Source organism: Chaetodon trifascialis, chromosome 5 (assembly GCF_039877785.1).
Source record: "Chaetodon trifascialis isolate fChaTrf1 chromosome 5, fChaTrf1.hap1, whole genome shotgun sequence".
Lineage (NCBI taxonomy): Eukaryota > Metazoa > Chordata > Actinopteri > Chaetodontiformes > Chaetodontidae > Chaetodon > Chaetodon trifascialis.
Genome location: NC_092060.1, coordinates 28,505,455 through 28,529,723, shown reverse-complemented (window position 1 = coordinate 28,529,723; position 24,269 = coordinate 28,505,455). Strand labels below are relative to the sequence as shown.

Here is a 24,269-nt window from a genome sequence, read left to right as displayed (position 1 = left end):
TTGACGTAAACATCCTACTGCTTGACTACAGTCAGCAGTATGGAAGCACATTACCAGAGCACACATAAATTTAAACCAACATTTTCTATTTCCAGCTTAGACAAGCTCACTGGGGGTTTAGTCCAATCAGATTGTGGCTCATTTGTGAGCAGCCTGTCAGAGCCAAGGGAGGACTCTGCTGTTTCACCTGCCTTCAGGTTGATCCCGCCTACTTCCTTAAGCCTTAATTGGCTGTATTTCAGACCTTTTTGATGGGAATGATGGTTAGAAATCCCACAATTAATCAACTAGCGAGGGAATAGTTTTTGGGTGTAGCTGCAGAAACTTGCAAAGCTCACCGACATGTGCAGACCTGAGCATCAGAAGAATTTAAGAATCAGAGGGGACAACGCCATGCAATTGGTCAAATTTGTCCTCCGCATTTGACCCATCCTGGTCAGGAGCGGTGGGCTGCCATCCGACTGGCGCCCGGGGACCCAGTTCCTTTGTCACCAATGGTCAGGTGGTGATCTTCTTGGGGTTTTTTTTAAGGAGGATCCTGCGGGTGAACACCGGGAGAACATGCAAACACACAGAAAGGCCTCTTTCCTCAAGCGACAGGCACCGAGGGCCTGAGGCGCCCACAGCGGGAATTGAACCCGGGACCTTCTAGATGTGAGGCGACAGTGTTTCCACTGTGCCACCTTTTCAGTCAAGTCAGTCAAGCGTCTGTGCTTGCAGTGGCATATTTCTCCTGATCCACTTAAGATCCACTTAAGATCACATGTTGATATCAGACAAAATGGGCTCTCTGTTGCAAGAAGACTCTCCTTCATTCATTGTTGTTGAACTGATTATCTTGATTGAATTAGACTCCATTCTGTTTCCTGTTAGAGGTTGTAGTTTCCCTCATAGTAAATAAATGTTTTTCCTACAGCCAGCAGACATTGTTGACACTGTGTCTCACCTACATCCTGCTGTACATGAACCGGACTGAGGCGCTGAGGGCTTATTTTTAGAGCTCCAGTGGGGGATGATTTAAAGACATGCTTGGTTCCCATCACACACGATGCCCCAGGAGAGCTAGCTGTCATCTGCTAATAGATTAGCAACTATCTGGTGGATTAGTCATCTGATTTAACAGTGGGATATCTGTGACCTGAGAGCCAGTTTGGTTATAAATAATCAAAAGTGATTCACTTTGTTTTTTTAAATTAAAGTCATTAATGGTGAGAAACTGAAAGGAGGGAACTTCCTTTGATATTTTAATCCTGTGAAGCTGTTTATGTTCTAAAAGTAGAATTTATTATCCCCTCAGTGAGGAACCCCATCAAGAAGTATATTGATTTATTACTGTTTATTTGTGATTTTGTTTGAGCACTGCTTGTTTTCAAAGCGTGCAGGGCCACTTAAGACTTTCTGTCTGGAAAAACACAGCACACGAGACTGAGCGCTGCCTTCACTGACGTTCATAAGAAAACTGTTTCTATAAAAACTGTAGGAAAACAAAAACGCATTAGATGTTTTTTTTTTTATTACACACTTTATGTTAACAGCAGCTGGAAACATGCAGCATTCACTCGAATGAGAAGCTGACAAATTAAAAAACCTTTTGCCTCTAACTTTTACTCACTTGTGTAATCAGATTGATCAGTTGTGTTCATTTATTGATTGACGTCTATAACTCTGCAGGATCCAACAAAAGCCAATCAATTCTAATCAGCTGCACAGCCAATTTCAGGAAATGTGACCTTTTGAAAGACACAGTAACAAAGACTGTCTTCATAAATGGACTCGACCTCTCGCCTCTTGTCCTTTTTCTGACTGGCGGGCTGCAGTTGAAGAGCCATTCATCTGACAGCTTCGATCAAGTGCACCTGGTGGACACTTATGCTGCTGCTCAAGTGTCAGGCAGAATAAATTAAATGCTCCTCGAGTTCCTCTGTAGTCTCAAACCATTAAACCTCACTATTAAACATAGAGAGACAAATATTTGTGCACTTTGCTGCGACTTTTAACCCACGTCCTGATGTTTGAGCTGCTGTTTGGGAATGACAAGCAAGAGGAGATGACTTATTAAGAGTGTGCAGCTATTCATGAAATACAACATTCAAGGCATGAATCCATGAATAGGATATATTTTTACAGAAAAGATGAGATATATCCATCTATTATATAGGATATAATTCTAGGGATGCGCTGATGCCAATACCAGCAGGAAAAGACTGTTCTGTCTTTGTTGGAGGAGTTAAACCGAAAAATGAGCTGCTCTGTGACTGTGCTTCAGAGATGCTCGACCAGTGTAACAGATGAGGATTATGGCATCAAAACGATGGTTAGCTTAGCTGCAGCCGTCAAGAGACGCTTCACTGACTCGACAAAAAACTCCCTGTACTGTAGTATAACTGTACTCAGTGTGAAGTAATGCACACTCACAAGGAACAGGTCCACACCCCTGATCTACAGGTGGCAGTAAAGCACCAGCACATGCAGTAATGCGCCAATTAAGGCAGAGAAGAAGAAGACAGCCAACAGGTACACATGGATGTTAGCAATGCTGGTTTCAAAATGGTTAAAAGTTGGCTTTGCAGATGTTTTATGGAGAAGGAAATGCACACAATAAGTTTTTCGGACCTCGGGGATTCACACAGTGCGGTTTGGTGAGTAACACTGAGTGTAAGCGTGACTTTTGTTCCTCCACAGGACACCTTTTCATTTTACATTCAGGATGTCAGGACGACTTCTTGATTCAACAAAACACACTTAAATTTAAATCTGAGTTTCAGGTGTGCTGAATTCTACTTGAATCTGCTTTCAAGTGTGATTGGTCTTTAGAAAGAGGATCATGAAGAGGAAGAGCAGAAAGTCACTCGAGAAAATGCACATAGGACTGTTCTTCTCATTATGTTTGTCTGTTCATTATGTGATAGTACACTGAGGTTGGTTTTGGCCAGAAAAGCATCTTTTTTCTCAACCTGAAACCTTCTTTCACTCTTTCACCTCTTGAGTTTGACCAGAGCTGTTGAAGTTGACTGTGTGCAATGTTATGCATAATAAATGGAGTACTCCTTGAACACTTACCAAGATGCTGCATAAATTTGGGCTCTGAGCAGTTTTGCTCCAACATTTTGTTAAATGATCCCGAGCCCGTCAGAATATCCCTCCCCGTCAGGCCACACAGAGACTTTAAGTTGGACATACAGATACAGGCTGGTGGTGTACAAGTTGTACAAGGATGTTTTCAAGGTTTTTCATCCCAGAAAAGACAAGTTTATTCCAGACAGATGCTCTCAGTGTGAGTGACACTAACAGCATCTGCCAGCCGTCATCCTGCTCAGCTCCGAGCACACACAAGTCGTGTCAGTAATGGGGCATTAGCCTAAAAATAGGATTTCATTGCCAGAAAATGACAAAATGCCTTGCTTTGTTTTGTAGGTCAGTCAGTGAACGGTTGTCCTTTGACATGTTTTCCAGCTCAGTGCAGAAACTAAACATGTTCAGTGTCGTTGTGGTAAAGTCTCAGTGAAACATCCCTCTACTGTACTCTACTTTTATTGTTCTGTCTACATTCTTTAATTTGTCCTTTTTTTCCTTTTATTGATGAAACACATCATGAACTCATTTACCAACACAATCTCATCTTCTTTTTTTTTTCTTCTGCATTATTTTTACGTGTTAACTCTTGAAACACACGAAGCTAAATGTAAATCTCACTGAACACTGAATATTTCACCAGCAGCAGTTGGTTTCAGTTGATTATGTTACTGGTTCAGTTCTTTGCAGTTTCCATTTAACTGACATTGTTGCATCCAGCATTTGTCAGACCTGTGACATCCTGTATCGGCTCACATACCGTTTGGACTCTTTTTATTCCTCTTGTTTTGTGATCTTTTCCTTCTTTTCGCAGCTGATTATTGTTGGCTTCTTCCTCTATTTGGATTTTCTGTAGGAAAAGATTTTGACGCTGTAAAAGATGCAGCATCTACTAATCCAGAACAGAAGAATCCTTAACGGGGCAGCTCGCCCAAATTTTCATTTAATCATGACATTTTCTCGCCATGCAAATAGTTTAGGTTTCTAGTTTTCTTTTTGGCTTCAGAGGTGAGGGAATATCTGTGTTGTTTAAGTGACCTGGCTCTAGTTTAGCCCATAACGTGATGCAGCTTGTGCATGTTGAATTAGTGTATTATTGTTCCCCCTCTGGTAACACTCATCCTCATTTGGTCAATATTGTACTCGATCCTTGTAAAGCAGAAAGCTTGATGCTGCAAAAGATGCTGTAATTGTTGAAAACGCAGGTAATTGACAAATGGAGCTTGAATAAAACAGACAGAAGCAGGTTCAGGGTGCCTGTGATGAAGAGATAAATGAAGTCCTGGAATGTGTTGAACAAAACAGTGTGAGAGCATCTGAGGGTGGTATTTACTTAAAGTGTGCAGGGTGGCGTTTTAGTTATGCAAACTTTCCTCTGAGGCAGAGCCGCTCTGGAGGCATGAATAGTCTCTGCAGCCGGGTTAAACCTCAGCGCATGCAGCCAGAGAATCAGCCTTTCTTGTTTGGGAGCATCACAATGAAGAGCCATGAAGGAGGTATCTGCAGGTAGAGTCGTATAATGTCAGCTTTGCTCTGCTGAGTGCGCGTTTGATTCGAGGCCCGGTGAGCGGAGGCTCATTACTGACTCGCTGGAATGAGTCAGCCTGCCAGCCCAGCCAGCGCACTTGTGATGAGCTAATGTAATGGCTATTTTTAGCTGAGCTCCCACTGTGTTGACTGGTCTACTTTGAAGACCGTTCCTTCTTATAAACATCTGAGCCGGTTCAGTTTATGGCAGAAAAGGCCTTCGTGCTGTTTGACCGGGGGCACAAATTAACATTTGAAACAACTGGAAGCATCTCATGCTCTGAAACGAAGCGAGGAAACACAAAGGAAATGCTTAGATGCTGCTTTTGAGTGTGATTTGATTTTTGTTTTTTTTTAGTTTTCTGTGCACCTTTTTTCTGCCTCTTTCCTGCTCTGGAAATATGGAAGCTGCGTTGGCCTTTATAAGTGAAAGTTTTGACAACGTTTTGGGTCCAAATTCACGACATTGATCTCTTGTTATTCAGGAAGCGGCTGTTATGAATCTGGGGAATAATGTCAGTGAATGAGCTTTAGCTGTTTATAAGGTTGCTTTTGAGGTATTTAGGAGTGTTGAAGTGGTCTCATGTGTGGCCATCATAGGTTAGCACGGTGAGCATGTTAGCAAGCAGCTGTCTGCACATCCAGCAGACACAGAGTAACATCAGCATCCATTATGAGTTCGTCTTCCAGCTGCCTGAACGCGTGTCCAGTGTTCACACGTCGTGGGCTGTAAAACCAGAGGTCCTCAGGTGATGATCAACGCATCACATGAACGTTATGACCAGCTGCGGCTTTCCAACTCGGTCACCTCTTTGCAGTGCGTTCTTTCTAATTGAGGTTTTCGGGCGAGGCCGAGGAGAGGAGAGCCGCAGAACTGTGTTCAATCTTTTCATTGTTCCAGCTTTCCAGCTCTCAGCAGAGTAAAGGATGTAATCCAGCAGAGAGACGATCGCAGCCTTGTAGAAACGTGGTTTATAATAATATCTGTGACACGGCTGTGGACTGTGCTGTGCCACTGTGCCAGGAATTGCTTGTTGAAGATGCAGGATTATGGCACGGCCATAAAAAGGCATACAAGCACACACACACACACACACACACACACACACACACACACACACACACACACACACATGCTCGCACCACACTGTACACGGCAGATTTATGCATCTTATTACTTCACGACAGACTGTTGCATAACGTTGTGTTAATAAAACATTTGTCATGCATGGGAATGTTTGGGCGCACACACACACACACACACACACACACACACACACACACACACACACACACAGATTGAGGTCAACAATATGTTGTACATCACATTTTGAATGCCAGGAAATATTTGAAATACCTGGAAAACGTATTTTCTTAATCGGCTTTTCACTGAAAGTCAAGTAAGAATCTGAGTCTGATGACAGTTCACTTACTGTTGTCATCCAAAAAAAACACTTGAACGATCTCCAAATTTGGAGATTTGAATTTTTCAGACAACCTTAAGGATGAAGTGTCTCTTTATAGCTTGAGAAACTTTCTCAAAACTATTTAAAAACCCATCGGATTGGCTGAGAAAGCTCATGAAAAGCTCTTTTTTTCACAGCTGCATGTTTATTTAAATCTATTTAATGACTGAAACGTTCGTAAACAGAACCATTCCTGAACGCTACAGTGAATCCTGAAACGTCTTAAACTCTGGGTGACATTATATTAAAGAAAGCCCAGTATCCTCCTCATGGACTGCGTATAACGCAGTGATCCTGCTCTGTTGGATAATGAGTGAATGTGGATCATTTTTGCTCAGCAGGAGTTTCCACTGCTGCGTTTGCTGTTGTGTCCTTATCTCTGGCTGTTTTACCAGAAAACAGGTAGAAGTTTCCACTGTCGTTAATGAGCTGCTACAGTGATGCACACTCGCGTCTGTGACCTACATGCTCGTAGCTGCTATTGATGCCGCTTAACAGAAAGGACCATTAAGGTTAATGGGACTGGGGACACGTGCTGGCTCTGCTGGAGTCGTCCCCGCTGCTCCCTCGTGTCTCTGCGAGTTCACTGTCTGTTTGGAGGACTTCATGCTACTTTTAATGGCCACCTTTAATAAAGTCTGTATTGGACTTTTCTACAAACAAATCCTGTGAGGCAGAATTCATCGTGCTGGTTGGGGTCAGCCTGACAGGGTAAAGCTATAAAAACAGCATGTTCTCCGCAGCAATCAACAGTATTTCAATCAATTAATGGTTTGACAAGCAAAGATGGCAGACATTCCCAGCTCCCAGCTTTTTAAGTGCGCATTCGCTGTTTTTCTCTGGGATTGTTTTGCAATCTGAGTCTATTTGTACCAAACCACTAATTTACAGCCGGCAGATGTTGACTGTAGCTTGCTAGCAACGTTTGCTGCTCTCATCTCCTCGAGCTCATTGAATGGACTCGGGATAGGTATGAATTTTTTGCTTAATTTTAGATATTTACTACTCTCTCTGACACTTTGCCTCCATTCTGGCCACCCCAGGTGAAATGCGTGACTGTTAGGGTCCACGTTTATCTTTGCAATGGCTTTATATGTAACTACACTGCAGCTAAAAGATATCATGTCTGAACACACCTTAAAAAAAGTGAGTTACCTAACCGTGCTTAACTTTCAAAATCAGCTATATGCTACTCCGACTTGTTATAGATTTTCTGGGTTTTCTCTTGTGTGCAGGGAGGAGGTCGGGGTGGATAACCGGGCCTATAAAGCACATCTCTGACAGGTGATGCTGGTCTCTTTCACTGTTTAGTCGTCGGGTCACCTACAGCTAACCACACCTCAATGGCAGATTCAGGAAGCTCACCTGAGTTGTTATGAAGGCGATGACACATGACGCATTTAGCCGTTTAGTTGTGACGCTTTGTGCTTTGATGTGTTTGGTGTCCTGGTTTTTATTGCGTCATATATCGCTCGCTCAGTTTGTGTGTTTTATTCACATTAAAAGGGAAGAGGCTGTTTGCCATTTGGCAGTCACAGGCTGATGATGATGCGCTGGTGGAGGCTGAACACGGTTTAATGAGTTTTCATCATGAAACCAGTGCAGCGGTGGAGTCTGGTGCTGTCAGGGGAGTCAGTGAACACATCGCCTGGTTTTGCCACTTTATTGCCATTGTCTTTTATGTCTTCCGCAATGGAAGCAAACACTGGTTATAAAATGGGGTAATAAAAGCACAAGAGGAGGTCAGCGTCTGTTTATCGAGTACTCTGAAGTATTTGCCAATACAACCAGCCTGTGAGCTCCAGTATTACAAAGGGAATGGTTTGGGAACGCGGCGCTGGCCTTGGACTTTGCTCCAGATAACCTGAATGAGAGGAATCGGGGCCGTCAGCCGTGACTCGTGGAATTGTTTGTGGTGTTAGGTTGTGAAAGCGTGGCCTGTGTTACATAATGCGGTAACAAGAGGCTGCATTGTTCACAGGTGAGAGAGAAATAAAGTTGTGTTGAACGTGGCTGTTTGGCTGCATCTTCTCAGTCTGAAGCCCTAACATAATGAAACAGAGCAGAAGACTTTGTCTAACGCTTTGCTTTATGACCAAATATCTCCAAAACCAAACCTCCAAAGTCCCATCATCCTCAGCTGTACTGTAGGTTTAGTGCTAATTAGCAAATGTTAGCATGCTAATGGTGGCTGTGAGTCCGATGTTTTAACATGTTTTTTGGTGCTGTTGCCTGCCACAATAAGCTAACAGGGAATCTGAGGTCACTTGTTGTCTGTGTGTGAGAAGCAGCAGCATGTAACCTGCAGCGCCCCCTGCAGGAGACACCCGCAGAAACAATATGATGAAGAGATTTTTGCTGTTTGCCGTTGGGGAAGAAGCAGCTGAGGCAATGCGAGGTTACTGACTCAAGTGTAATAACCATAAAACTGTGTGTGTGTTTGCATTTGAACTCAAGGAGTTATTACATATTCGAGACTTTCACGAGTGCTCTATTAAATTATCATCAGCTCTCTTTCCATTTGTCCTCCATGCTGTTTTCTTCTTCTTCTCTCCTGATTTCTGCTCTTAGTGCAGGGTTAGGGTAAGCTCTGCAGCAACTTTGCTTTTAAGCGGCGGCTGCTCCTGACATTTATGTCTCTGGCCTGATGTTTTAAAGGTGCTGAGAGGTTCTTTGGCCACAGATTTTACAATCACTGCATGTGTGTGTGGTTGTCTTCAGCGACTGACTTTATACAGTGGTGAGTCACTTTCTCTCAGGGAGCTCTTTGGACAGTTCAGCGGGTTTTTATGGCTTTTGCTATTGAAATCTCCACTAAGTCACCCTGCAGAGTGGCGCTCTGACAGTTCCTGTGGACATGCAGTCAGGACAGACAAACAGTGAGTCAGACAGACAGCACTGAAAGGTCAGTTTGTGATGACGGCTCAGACTGCAGGGACCACTCCTGATTGCTGGTTATTGAGTGTTCTGACATTCAGTTCAAGCCAATTTCAGAGCAAAATACCAGCTGATGTGAAACCCTCGAGTGTGTGCTAACATTGTGTTTAGGTGGGTGACTTTCCTCAAGAATACATCTATACTGAGGCTGCAGCTCACAGTTATTTGCATTATTCTGCATTCATGAACCTGCTGATTATGTTTTGGTCAGTTAATTGACATAAAATATTGCAATTTCTCCACGTTTCAAAATGTTTGGTTTTGTCTGATCAGATGTCCAAACCAAAAATATTCACTTTAAGCTGAAAGCAGCAAATCTTCTCAAGTGTTTGGAACCAGAGCATTTTTTCCGCAATTTCTGCTGAGAAAATGTTTAAAACGGTCAGTTATGAAATATTTTCTGATTGTTTTTCCAACAGTAATTGATTAATCCTTTCAACTCTACTTTACTGTGAATATGTACAGTAAAAGTTTGAGTCAAAAATCTAAATACTTTATTAGTATTTTACAAAACTGCACAAATCAGGTGTGGGCTGCCTTTGGACATGTGCTAACAATCTCTGCTAGAAAGCCACAGGATAAAATTAGACTTCTGCAGGGAAACCTCGGCCTCTCTTCGGACTATTTTGGGAACCAATTTTTATTTCTATTCAGATTCATACAAGTTTAATTTACTGGGAGTGCTTTTGTCTTCCCAAACAGAGTGAAAGCTTTTCTAATAAATATGAACTTGGAAAGTTCCACATTTAAATCATTTTTATCGGATTTCAAGGAGCTGAATTATAGTAACTCCACAAAGGCTATGTCTGACATGCACATTGTCACTTTAATTTCAACTGCAGCTACTCTGTGGTGCAAACACTCATCAGTTAATACAGCGATAAACACACGTAAAGGGCATTCTGCCTTCGATGCTTTTCCCACTGAAGCAGGGTGTTGAAGGAGGGACATAACTGAGACAGGATCATTCGAAGGTTTAACTAACGTGTGAAATAATATATGAGGAAGAACCAAATAGTCCAAATAACAGACAAATCCAACACATCCATTCGATCCTGCAGAGGTACTTCCTGGTGTCGTTTTATCCCTCTGTATTAACTGTGTGCACATGCAGATTCACAGAGCAGAGCACTTAAACCCCTGAATTGTCTGAAATTCAGCAGGCTGCTTGATTTGTTGGAGTGTCGTGAAGCTGTGTCGAGTGGTGTCGCCACATCTGCAGATCTCAGCCATGAAACTGGTGAGTTAAGTGTTTCCAGAACTGAGAGGGAAGAAATGAAGATCCATGTAATGAACAAGCAAAAAGACCAGAAAGAGAGAATTCACCTTTAAGCCTTAACCCTTCGTCTCTTCGTCAGGTTTCTAAAGGGTTCATGTTCAGTCAGAGGCCGTGAACTGAGACCATACTGACATTTAGCAGAGCAAATGCACATGAAATACCATCCAGCGTCAGCTGATATTAGGAATCAATAACATGATGAGACACAGCATCCAGTCTTTCTTTCTTTCTTTCTTTCTTTCTTTCTTTCTTTCTTTCTTTCTTTCTGATATTTTCGAAGATAAGATATAACTTTATTGATCCCACATTGGGGAAATTTCATTGTTGAATACAGCAAGAACAAAAAGGAGGAACAAATACACAATAAAAAAGGATACACAATAAAACCAACTATATATATGTGCATTATGTACATATTCTGAAATAATATTGCCTTGAGAAGGATTGACTATTGCATGCTAGAAAGTATATAACACAGTAAAAATATGTAAAGGATATCTATAATAGCATAGAATAATATATATAAGTAGAAAAAAAAAGTAACATTGCACAAGATAGTTGCATAATGATATTAGCATGTGTAAAATAAATAATGGAGTCGTGCAGAGCGAAGGTTTGGGATGTTGTGACATGAAAGGCAGTGCTACATTAAACGATGCTGCAGTTTAACAGTCTGCTGGAATGAAGGACCTGCGGTGGTGTTGCTTCTTCCTCGGTGGATGCTGCAGTCTGTTGCTGAAGGAGCGGCTTCAGGCCTCGATGGTTATCATCTGTGTCTCTTCCTCCACCTATCCTGCCTTTCTCCCTCTGTTTTTCCTTATTTTCCTTAATTTCCCTCGCTCCCTGTGTCCCTCCTCCTTTGCCTCTCTCTCCACCGTCACGACACACATGAATGATTCAAGGCATCATCCCAAGTCCTGGATCGATACCGTAATGAACCTGGACCAGCAGTTTGGGTGAAGCATGCAAATGAAAAACACCAGAAAGCCTCAGTGGATGTTATCAGTGGAGAGTAAATAGACTCTCTCAGCTGCAGGGTGTTATTGCATGTGTACCCAGAGACCAAAGGATGTTCATTATTATGAGCGTAGCAGAAAGGGTGTAGCACTCTGACTGCTGGATTAGCTGAGCCCTCCATATGTAGGAGCCATGCTGAAGCAATCATGAGAAAAACTGGAACTTACTGAGGCTGAATACAACGCCGGGAAACTAAAGGAGAGGCATCCATCTTGCTATTGAGAGCGAAGACTGTCCCCAAGACTGTCATCAAATTCAAATTAGCATTTAAATTAAATTGGAAAATTCATCAAGAGGTACGGAAGTGTGTGTTCTCGTCTGGTGGGCGCAGGAGAGCGACGGGAGTCCTCCCTCGCCCACCTCCATTCACGGGGCTCCGCTCTCCACACGGTGAAGCATCACCCCGTCTGGACTGCGCCTCACCAACAGAAAGGCAAATTTGATTACCGCTGTCAAATAAAGCCAAACAGAGTCATCTGTGAGCTGGCACTTGGAAGGAAACTCAAGAGCGAGGCTGTCCAGATGTCTGAAGGGTAATTTCTGTTGCTCCTTAAGACACAGCGAAGGGGAAAGTTGTGAGTAATGAGGGTCTGGTTGGAGGGCCCCTCAGAACACAGGAGCAGGCAGATAATTGGACTGAATTAAAACAGAAGGGAGGAATTCAAGGTAGAGCGGCAGCTGGTGTGAAGATAAAGGCTGGCAAGGGCGAGCTTTAATCCCCTTCGAGTAGAAAGAGTGGAGTAAAGATGTAAATCAGCGTGTCCTAAACGAGGAACACGCATACCCCCGAACCCTGATGCTAATTAGCAGACTTAAACTCCTTCTCTTCGTGTGTAGCAAAGCTGGAGAATTAACATTTTATTTTGAGGTTTTGGATTTTTCTCTGGAGTCTTGTTTTAAGATGTTAACCCATAAACTGAGCTGAGTGAAAAGGACATCTTGGATAATTTGACAAAGTAATCTTAAACTCTGTCGTCGTGTTGATGATAATAAACACTTTATGGTTTGGGTTTTTTAACAATCTGTTCACCCAACAAGGAGAATTACACTCCAATGATAACAGCTGCCTTTGGCCTCATCGTACTCAACCAAACCAACCTTTATTAAGGCCTCATGAGTCTAATGCAGCTCTGTATCGCCTGGTTGTGGTGGTAATTAAGCAGTTTCATCTCATTATTTAACTAGATGAGTCATTATTTAGTAATATTAGAGCAAACAATCGGAGCACAGTGGAAGGTGGCAGTGTGCATGTCCTCGGCCTGCTGAGCTTTAGTAAAGTGCTGGAAAGTTTCACAGCGTCTGCTTCGTCAGTTTGCACAGATGGGACACAGTGTAGCGGGACAGATCAGCATGTTTTAAAGTGCTTGCACAGGATTTTAGTGGCTTTCTTTGGCATCCTTTGAGCACAATGCAGCAAAAGGCAAAACACCTTTAGTGATTTATGTAAATGATGGCAGCCGTGAGGACGTGGCCTGCGTGTGGATGGATCAGGATATGCCTTATGTTTTCCACCAAAACATGTCCAGTTGTAAATTCACTAATTAATATTTTAATTAGTGGTTAGAAACAGTTGGCAGGTGAGTTCAGGTGTGTTTTCCTTCTGCTGCTCCGTGTCCATAGAGCTGTCGCCCGTTGGGGCCTCCGGCTCTCAGTGTGGGGCCTGTTCTCACTGTCAGAAGTCCTGGTTGAGGTCTTTGGCCCCTGACAGGGCCCGGCTCAGGTCGCCTCCCTCAATGGTGCCTTCTGCACTGAGGCTTAATGGGCCTGTGAGTGGGGAGACTGGCAGCAGATGGTGTGGGGCCAAAACCACACAGCTGGATCATTACAAACACACATGACACCCAGTCGCACATCTGGCTACTGCTGGAAATGACTTTAAACTTTGGAAGTTTGTGTTTGTGCATCCGTCAATGTTCACAGAGTCTGGATATTTTTCTCCTTTTAGCTAATTATTCAGCCTTAATGACGTTAATTTCTGTCAGCGCTTTATCAGAATCAGAAGGAAATAAGTAAGAAGTACACTGTACAACAATACAAATCAATCAGAAATAATAAGAATGTACATGTTAACAGTAAATGAATGCCAAGTGAGACGGCAGAGAACAGCTGCTTGCATTTTTCATTAATGCAGGCAGCATTTGGTTTGACATTAAAAGTCGGATTTTTAAAGATTAATTCAGAGCCAAAATGCAGCGATTTCACCCCATTAGAATCCGAATAAATGCCCTTTCATACCAATTCTGACATTTTGAATATTATATACACCGTGCTGCAGATCTAGTTGCCTGCATGTGTGATAAATTGCTGAAAGTTAAATGTAAAGTTTCCATTTTTAAACTTTCTCTTTTAAAGCTACATGCAGCCAAACCCCTTTAAAACAAGCACATTAATACACAGCGCTGATAAGCTAACATGTTAGCTATCAGTTGACTGTTTGCACATCCAGCAGCTGCAGAGCATCATCATCATTTTGGTTTCCACAAACTCCTAGAAGAAAAACAACTCTTCCTCTTTGTTCAACAGCTGGTCGCGAACTTTCTGCAGTTTAATGTGAGACTGTGCAGACGATGCAGCCAGAGAAGCAAAGCAATAAGATCAGAGAGACTCACATCTCTGTGCGGATTCACACAGCTGGTTCAACACTTGATGCCTTTTCACATTACACTGAGTTATTACAGTCCATATTAACACCGTAATTATCCCCTAATTGAGCTTTTTTCCCTCTTACAACAGAAATAACGTTAGCTGTGAGCTGTGTGTGTTTTAAGTCCAATCTGAAATGGAAATCTTTCAAACAAGAGAAAAGAGTTATTGCCATGTGAACTGAATGTGGAATCAGTCCTGGGTCCTTTCATGTGTTTGCCCTCTGCACAATACTGGAACAATGCATGAGAGTGGTAGGAAATTAAGACAGGAGGTATTTCCATGGCCTAAATGTCATTGGACTGGTCTCATTAATGCAGTTGGACACCCTTAGTGCATGAAAGTAGCAGAGCTGAGCTGTGTCTCGGTCACGCCGCTTGACTCTGAAGCAGCACAGCTACAGGAGTGGAGATGTAACAGGATACGGTCGGGTCAGCGGGTTTCTGCATGGAAGATGAAGCACAGGGAAACTGAAAACTGACACTCAGAGAAAGAGGGAGGACATGGATGAGTGCAGGACGATGGACAGGTGGACATCAGCGCTGCATCAGCGATCGAGACCGTCCGTCTTTCTTACGATTAAAAATCACAGGGATGGTCAGAATGTAGACGACTGGATGAATGTATTCATCCACAAAATGACCCGTATATTTTACCAAGAACGACATGTTCACACTCTCAGCCTCAACTGAACAAGTTAATTAGTGACTTCATTGAATTACGTGAGTTTTTTAATTGAAGGTCTGTGCTTTTTCAGAGGAGACTTAATGTTTTTCATTTCTTTTCAAAGAGAACTCGACTGATTGATCATTACGCTGTCAGACTTTTGGTGGACGGTGACAAGAAAAGCATGAAATGACGTGTCAATCTGCACAGAGCAGATCGAGCCAGACAGGAAGTCAGACACGGGAACAGTGTCGAGAATCCTGTAAATTTTCACAATAAAGCGCCCTGTGCAGACTCCTGATCGTACAACAGTAAATACAGTTAAAACAAGATTGGAAACCATTTAACCACGAAGCCTACCTCCTAAGGTAGAAGCACAAAAATGACCAAAAGAGCAAAATCTGACCAATCAGTCAGCAAAACGCTTCTGAAACACGACCGTTAGGCTTTTGCAGCCGCGTGGAGGACAGAACAAAAAACATGACATGCTGATTGTCTCCTCATACCTTTCTCTTCCTCAGTGAAGGCCGCCAGTGACGGGTGAGTATTATCCAAACAACACATCTGTTGTTTCTCTCTGTTACTACTTAAGAGAAATTGCCATTAAAACCAGTTGCCATGAAGTGCACACATACTGCACGTGTATCTTAGGCAGGTTTCAGCCATTTCTTCCTGATGGCGGTGCACTTTGTGGTGTCATTTGTGCGGGAGGGTCTGTCTCCCGTTGGTGAGTGTATTCTGCCGTGATTGGACGATAAGTCTCTCTGGAAAGATGTTTGATCTCTCGGCCTTTCATTCACTTCATTTCCTGTGATTCTGATGAATTTTGCGAGAAGTCTCCACGCAGCATCTCCCGCTGAGAGGCTGCGTGTCAGACTGTGTTTGTTTCTCTGTTTGTTTGTGTGTTTTGCAGCAGAATATCTCAGAAACCCATCAGCACTTGAGTTCCGTTTATTGGGAAGTCTTTCCAGGGAAGAGGGTCGTTCTGTCTGTTAGACAGATTGTTGAGCCCTCTGAGATAAAGTTGTGATTTCTCATTAGAAATAAACTTGGTTTGGGACAAACTTGATCTGTTTTTATGCAGAAGACAATATCTACTGTATGCATGTCTGCTATTTTCTTAACTCTTGCACCCATTTAAATCGAAGCGTAAACTGTGCTGCAGATCCAGACTCAGATAAAAAAGAACAACATTAATATTCTTTATGATTTAAAACTAGAAATCTGGAGGATTGTGCAGCCTTGGTGGGGCGCTCACTGAGTGCTTTCCAGGTTTGCGTGTGGTCTGTCTTTACATAGTCCGCTAATTAGTTCCAGTCCATCTGTCTGAAGTGGGTTTGTTCCTGTGTGCATGCAGCCCGATGCCTCAGGTCACCGAGTGCACTGACATTCTCAACATGTGTCAGGAGCATCGCACAGAAAGAGCTTACAATGCTTTCTTACTAACATACATGTTCCTGTGAACTCTGTGTGCGTGTTTGTGTGTGTGTGCTTCTGTACTTCAGTTTTTCTTAAGAGCAATTTGAGTTTCACACCTTGAGAATGTTTTTTATTGGGCTTTCAGGCTGCAGCCTTCATTCTTGATTATCAATTAATGATCGAGTCCAAAGCGACGTGTTTAAATGTCTTGTTGGACCAACCATCTGAGTTTTTGTTAAATTACTAAATTATTTTACATTCGGTCAGTTATAGAAATGATTGGTGATTTATTTTCTGTTTGGTAGTTCATCGACCAATCATTTAATTTCATTTCAGTAACAGTTTGAGTGTGTGTGTCTACTCTCCATCTTTGTAAAGTAATTTCATGTCAAAAAGCGAAAATGTGACGTTGCCTGAAATAAGTTAACTCTTTTTTTCTGTCCAGTAGTTAATAAGTAAAATGTTTGTAATTCACTGGTAAAGGGTAAAAGTAGAATGAATGATCGGCCGATAAATGACTGTTTGCCACGCTTTGACTTATCACTGGCTAAAATTTTCAGGTTTTATTGTGTCCGTTTGTCTTTTTTTTTTAGCACAATTTAATTGTGTGTTTTACTGACTTTCAGTAAGAATAATATTAATAATTTCTTGGGATTAATGTGCAGCCGTGGTCTGGCAGTGGAGTTTAATGAGCTGGTTAATGAGAGCAGACACTGAAAACAAAAGTCCAGTGAAGAAGTGATCTGTGGCTTCACGCTGCAGTGCAGTGATCTTTGGTGGCTGTTTGCTCCAAAGAGTGTTTTTAGAGAATTCATCAGTTCATTTTGACTGAAAAACTAGCTGGTGTGTCATGATGTTTCGGTTCTGTTGGCCTGTCAAAGGCTGATTTTAGTATTTCCTTTTAACATGTTTGCAATCACAAGAAAAATTGTAAAAAATATCAAGACAAACCTTCAAACCACAAACTGCCAAGCGGTAAAATGTAGTGAATTTTACAGGAATGCTGCTGTAAATTAACGTCTTTCCTGCCTCTGCACACGCTGTCCTGTATGTGCATCAGTCTTTCTGTCATGGTGCTTTTCTTTGTGGACATTTACATCACAAAGAGTATATACTTAAATACTTCCAGATCCTTGTATTGTTGTTAATGTGCATGCAGTGCATTGTAAGCACTTTGAATACAGTTACTGTATATTCATCCTTTTCTAATAAAGATACTTGCAACAGCGTTTAAATTCTCTAAAGAAAGCCTGAAGCAGAGGCTTTACTTAATTTAACATTCTGCTACTTTAAGGAATAAAAGTGGGTCTAAAAAATGTGGTCTTCATTTTAACAAGCATAAAAGGCTAAACGGCACAAACTGTACCACCTAAATATGACACTGCTTCACAGATACAGTGTCCGCACAGCACCCCGATGGTTTCACAGCTCTTGTGGAGTTTATTGCACAAATACAGAGTTCCCACTTCTTTTTGCTGGTGCTCAGTTTATTACCTCCAGGGGCCTGCAGGGCTGACAGCACACAGGAGCTTAGTTTGGAAGATTAGCCCCACCTTCAATGGAAACCTTTGGCTGAACCTCAGGAGACCCGAACCAGCTCTACCACACAGTTTAACAAACACAGCCGAGGCCTCCACCCCCACGACGCTCCGCTCAGTCAGTCTGGAGCTGTCTGCTGCTGTCACATCTTTCCTCTCACTACGATGCACACACATCTCTCTCCTAGCCTGGTCTAATCGTTCTCTAAATATGAAAAACCAGTTGCCTTTTATTCCTGTCTGCTTTGGTTTTTGCTGTGAGCTCAAACTCCGGCTCCTCCCAGGACAGACTCCTCCACGAGGAGAACAGGAACCCTCGGCTTCACTGCTTCATCTTGTTGGCAGAGCAGGAGCATTAGCTGCAGTGGTGTGTTCAGGGGCTGCATCCTCATGGGAGTAAATGATGTCCATGTATTGTGTTATAGAAATATCTATTGAAATTTATGCTAACCAGCCAGCTGTGGCACAGAAGCAAAATAAAACCCACAGAATCTGTCTTGTTACAACAATCACCAACTCTAGCTAACTGAGCTAACCAGCTAACAGCATCAGAACCAAAAGAAACACAGATGAAAACTGATTAAATGAGTCAAATATTCACTCAAACTCTCACTCAGCTTGTCCTCAAGTCAACTTTCTCAAGGTCGTGATCAGAGGCCCAAATTATGAACAGTTTACAAAAGCTACATAACCAATAAAATTCTTTTCAACAGGCCGGACAGACTGCAGGTGGAGCTGAACGGGGTAAATGTAGTTCCACGATGGATGACATCAACACACGATCCCGCCGCCATGCCTCCATTCAGACACCTCTCCAGAACTGAGGGGCAGCCGGCGGCGGGGCTTTAAATGTTTTATGAGACTCAGTCAGGAATGTTCTGTCGCTCTTAATGACTGCAGGGAGACGCAGAGCGAGCAGACCTCAGCTCCATTAAGACCAACAGTCGCTTAACTTCGTGGTCGTAAACAAAGCTGTCGGCTCTTCCTCATCTGTGGCTGTGTTTAGATTTGTGTACATTAGCTGAGCTGCTGGCTGGTTCAGGGCTGTGATTTTACTCTGTTGTGATGCACTTTTGATACCTTGCTGAGTCTCCCATTCATGCTGCCCTGAATAAACCTCTTAACAGAATATTTCTGTCCACTTGTGATGTCCCGCCCACGGCGTGCACAGCCTGCCAGTGTTAAACCGATGTGGCTTTCTGACTGCTCTGCCTTTGCTTGTTGCCGTGGCTCCTGTAGATATCGGGATGTGCTCATAATGCTGTGAAAGTCCAAACTTTCAGATGTTTTCTTGCTGCTGCTGCAGCAGCAGTGGCAGCTTGAAGCCTGGCATCTTAACAGTGTGTGTCATTCCCTGAGCTTACCTGGGCTTTTCTAACTCCACTCGTATGTTTTCACGCATCGGCCCAAAGTCAGTTTTCCTAAATCACCAGCTGAAGAAGCTGTCAGTGTGTGTAAATGCAGCAGTTGGCTGCATCATGTTTGCCTCCTCCTGACTCTTTGTTGCTCAGTATTTCTTCCTTTTCTGCCATCACCTTTCTTTCTTTCACTTAACTCCATCAGTTTCTCCCTCGGTCATCGTTTTCCTTGTGTTCCTCCTCCCTCCTCTCTGTGAGTGGATGAGAGCTGACAGACTTCAGTAAACCCTCTCAGCGGCCTCGCCCATTAGCTCCGTCATGCGTTCAACTCACCTCACCTCCCCAACTCTGTCTATTATAGAACAGAGTCTGCAGGCCCGCCGCGAACTCAAGACAGTGCCAAGGAGATTTCAGACTGGTGGCCAGTCAGTCTTATGATGATATAATAATCTGTTCTGGATTAATGAATGCTCCGTCACACCGGTGCCATGACCTGCATTGTACATGTGTAGGAAGGAGGTGGGAAAATCTGCCGCAGTATGTACTTTTGTGGCCATGTGAGCTCATGTTTTGCTCCAGTTTATTTCATAGGAAGCAGAGAAAAAAGTGTCATTACCAAAAGGATTGAACCCACAGGGATTTTTGAGGCGAAGGAACAGCTCACATGGTGACATAAGTGCATACTGGTGCAGTTTTCCCACCTTTCCTCAATATACTGGAAGTCATGGCACCTGTGTAACGGAGCACCTTTCTCATTTGAAGGTCCTGTCCAGTTAAGTCTATAGGTGCGTGCTATTAGATGAAAATGCAGTTTCATGATACTGCAGCGGTGCTGTTTGTCGATTTGAATGGTTTCATGCTGTTGAACCGCTGGGATTATGATAGAATTACATGTGTTACAGTGAGTTGGACTGAAGATTTCATATTAATTCGTTCTCTGTGCGTTCAGTGGAGAGGCTGGTTTGATATATTAGCTTGGCACAGCTAGCCTCTGCTAAAATGGGACAAATGCTTCTGTTACTTGGCTGGCTTGCTCGCCACTGATAAACCACCTGGTTCTGTTCAGACTTGGAGGGGGTGTGAATCCAGACCCGTGTGCAGGGGCTGACATTAAGCTAACTCCTCCAGGCTGGCTGCTTGTTCAAACTCAGTGTCTTGACTTCTGTTTCTTCATGTGCTAAATGCAAAAGATGTGATGTGTATTCAGAGTTTCTTCTGGTGTGGAGATTCTGTGTCATGGTGGACTGCAGAGTTATTTGCATCATTTGTTGTACAGGGAGCCAAATTTAATGCTGACATTCCAGTCCCATTAGTGGGTACCATGTGGGGCCAGACAGACTGTGCCCAGTATATCAGTGGATGCTTCGGGTCACAAGTCAGTCTGAAAGTGAGGCCAACAAGTTTATTCCCATCGTCCATTTCATACACACAGAGGACATTCTGACATGTTTTGGACTGCAGGATCCAGACATTTTGCAGATTTAACAAAGACATTTAGTTTCCTATGGCATTGTACATTAAATCTTATTTTCTGTTTGATACCTGGAGACGAGCATGTGAGAGCAGCAAGTACGGTTTAGATTTTTTAAGTGTGTGTGTAAATATGTGCCATTGTGAGGGCACTTCTACCCAAAGCCCCTCACAGTATCTGATGAATCCATATGCATGAGTACATACACGCACGCGCTTGCTTGACGGATTTGCATGTGTTTGTGTGTGAGGATATTCTCGTGAACATGCGTGAGGTGAGGTCTCCCGGCTCAGACCTGCACGTATCCATGCAACGCTCGATTAAGGCCAGCTTCTGTATTCTCAGTGCACAGTTCGTGTATGTTAGAATAAATCTTCCTGACAGGCACATATATCGACTCGTGCATGAGGATTATTCACCGGGACACTCTAATATGTCATTGTGCTCAGATAGTCTATACAGCTGACCTTTGACCTCTCATCTCCAGCAACCTCTGGGTCTCATCTCTTCACATCAGCAAGCTGAACCATGAAAATGTGGCTTTTCTAATGTCGTCAGACCAGTAATTTTTAGCCCAGTTGTCTTTATTCTTCTGGTACTCATTACTGTTATCAAGAGATGATGTTACCTGATGACACTCAGGAAAATAAATTGATTGTCTAATTATACATGAGACAAGAAATGGAGGCCATAGTGGTAAATTTTTAATTAGGTCTGCTTCTTTAATCCTCATCCTTAATCCCCAATTCTCATCATTTTTGCTCATTTTCTCGAATGCATCTTGTTCTCAAGGTCAGAAGAAGAGACTCCATGATGAATGATATACGCTAACAATGTGTAATAGAAGTGTGACGCACACCAAGTGTCATAATGAGGTGCTGATCACTGGAAGTAGACTTGAGAGCAGGGGCGGCTGGCCCACATGAGAAAAAGAGAGAGAAAAGAGTTTATTTTGCTGGTCTAAGTCTTAATATTATTGTCCATTCAGCAGCCTGAATATTGCTGTGACATTCAGCAGCCTGAATATCACTTTCCAACCAGAAGCCCCGCCCCCTCGGGGATTGGAAATCTCCCCAGGCGTTCTCATAGACTTACATGGTGAGATTTTTTTTTTCCATTTCCTACAATTGATTTCTATGGGCTCTGGGAGGGCTTGCCCCAATGTGATTTCGTCATACGCACTGATGCGTGCTCGGACGATACGCACAGCACGCGTACGTGTCGGGAGTCGGGAGACTGCAACATTGGCCTTGCTTTCCATGGAGAGAAAACTTGTCAGGAACATGTCAGATTTCAATGAGGGTAATTGATCACTGCCCCACGATCGGCTGGCAACCGGTTCAGGGTGTACCCCGCCTCTCGCCCGTTGACAGCTGGGATAAGCTCCAGCCCCCCCGCAACCCCAAAAAGGGATAGTCGGGTATAGACAATGGGTGGAGGGTAATTGATCACTTTGCCTGCTTGAAAAAGAGGCGAGCAAAATTTCAGCACAAGTTTTGAGTGAGTGTGTTATGAAATGGTGAGTTGAATTGTAAATAGTTGTATTGATTGCATATTGCCAGCCAAATACTGCATATGCTGAATATGTACTGGAAAGATTTGATTAATTACAGTTTTGATGATAGTATAATTTGATTTGATTATTGCTAGGGCATCCATGGTACCTATAAATTGTAGACTGTGCTAAACAGTAATTTCATGGGCAAACTAGTAAATGACTGTATCTGTTGACGCCACGGTGGAAGTGTTTTATTGTGGAACCTAATTTATTGTATTTGAGACATTTAACTTGATATAGCTGTACAAAAATACTGTACAGTATGCACAGTTCATGTCTGGTGTTGCCATCTAGTGGTTGAACAGTAAAACCAAATTAAACAATACAATGTAACACTGTAAAGTTAGCTATCTGACTTTTATTTAATATTATTTTACTCATTGAACAGGTCATCTTAGCCATCATCGCAACAGTTGCCCCCCCCTGAGAAATTTGTCAGGAGCTGCCACTGCTCGAGAGCAGCAGAAAAAGTCTTGCACACGCTTCATTAATTACTTCATTAAATTTGAATTTAATCAGCCTGTTACCTGTAACATATGTTGGAACTGAGAGGGTATCATGAGGAGGTAACCTGGATGTTTTTTTAGGGAACAGTCATTGGATGGATTCTGTCTCCTCATGGCCTGAATGGAGATTATGACCTGAAGTGTTTTCTACCTCCATATATTGGCTATTATATAATGCTGTTTTCATTTTAGGAGAGAGTTAACCAGAAAATAAGTTGTATAATTTAAACCTCTACATGTGGTATGAGCGATGTGTTGTAATTAGATTTTCGTGTGTGTGTTTGAGGTTTTGATTCGCTGAAGGCGTCTTGATGTTGTTTGTCTCCATTATGGTCTAACGTGATTATCTAATCACCATCAGAGGTGTTACCGTGTTGTTGCTTACATAATGTACCAGTTCTTATGTCCTACTGCGATTGCTGATCTTGAAGTTTTGAGCATCAGGAAAAAAGTGTCATGTCTTCCTGGAAAATTGGGGTTATATTTACAAGAACAGAGGGTCTCTGAATACATCAAGCATGAACCTGATGCAGCACCATGAGTGTTGCATTGTGGGTTGTTGCAACTCTAGCTTGTTTCTGTCTATTTAAGTTTGTGTTTTCCACAGTAGCGGCTGTTAAAGTGTCCAGTAAATCCAGTTTAAAGTCTCCTTGTGGAGTTTTCTTGTATGAAAAGTGTCGTCTGTCAGGTGGCCAGGATATTCAGTCACCGAATGCCATATTAGCAAGACAGCTGAATTAGCTTTGTGACATTTGTGCTTTATTGGAAGTAGCTTCAAACATTTATTATGAAAAGGTTTTGAGGAAATCAGCACCAATGTCTGAGGTTAAAACAAGCTGAATATGAGCACTGTTTGTTATCTGGAGGTGATGAGATCGAAGTCTTCATGAGAAGGTTTAATATCTCACCATAACTGGCCTAAAACATATTATTAGTTTCCATGTGGAGGTTCAGCTAAATCCCACTCGATGGTTATAAAAAACACCCCAGACAGACTGAATATTGTCTAAGAAGATTATGTACAGCAGCATTATCCTGTCAGTCCCAGCACTGCTTCATGTTACCACCAAGACAAATGAGTTTGACTTGTTATCGTCAATGAATTCGTTCTGTAAAGCTTTATGTCAAAGTTTGGGGTAAACACATTCAAAGTTTATCTGCTGTGTGCTAAATCCACCGTTATTCCACCTGGAATCTGATGCAGAACACACAGTGCTGGTCAACTTTCAGCAGACTTCAAATGTCAAAGAAAATGCTTGCATTTGCATAATTTTGATTTGGCTTAATACGTTTATGTTAATGTAATCTGCAGAGTCTGTTGCCTGCATGAATTGTTTTATATTTGTAATTAAAAGTTCAGCCTATAATAACATAAATGATTATGTTAATTTATTAATTGTGATCTTCTGTCTGCAGGGACTCTCTGCATTTATGGTTACATGAATGTCAGCGCTGCAGGCCAGATGCCGGTGATGGAGGAGCTTGTCAGTGAGAGGTGAGTTTTAATCAGCTTTAATGTAGAATAATCACTGTGTGTGTGATTGAACACTTCCTGACAATAGTCACATTGCTTCATACACAACACATTGACTTTTTAGATAGTTTCTCAAATTACATTTGGTAACTTTGGCTAATTTGGGTTCTGTTCATAGAGGCATCACGGACATATGCAGGCACCCAATAACCCTCATTCTAACCGATATGCAGTCACACATGTGTTTAACACTTCTTCATGTGCCCACGGGGAAAGAAGAAGAAATCTCAGTCTGTCACTGCACATGCACTTATTCACAGTCACATCTGTACACGTGG

At 42.6% G+C, this 24,269-nt stretch overlaps 1 protein-coding gene across 1 annotated transcript in view; it reads left to right on the top strand.

Annotated features, from left to right (window-relative positions):
- Nucleotides 1-24,269, top strand: part of htr4 (5-hydroxytryptamine receptor 4) — a 141,560-nt gene that overhangs the window by 19,339 nt on the left and 97,952 nt on the right. Inside the window, exon 2 of the mRNA XM_070962901.1 lies at nt 23,874-23,952. Within this exon, the coding sequence (XP_070819002.1) occupies nt 23,897-23,952 (56 nt within the window). The 5' untranslated portion in view covers nt 23,874-23,896. The remainder of the gene's footprint in view (nt 1-23,873; nt 23,953-24,269) is intronic.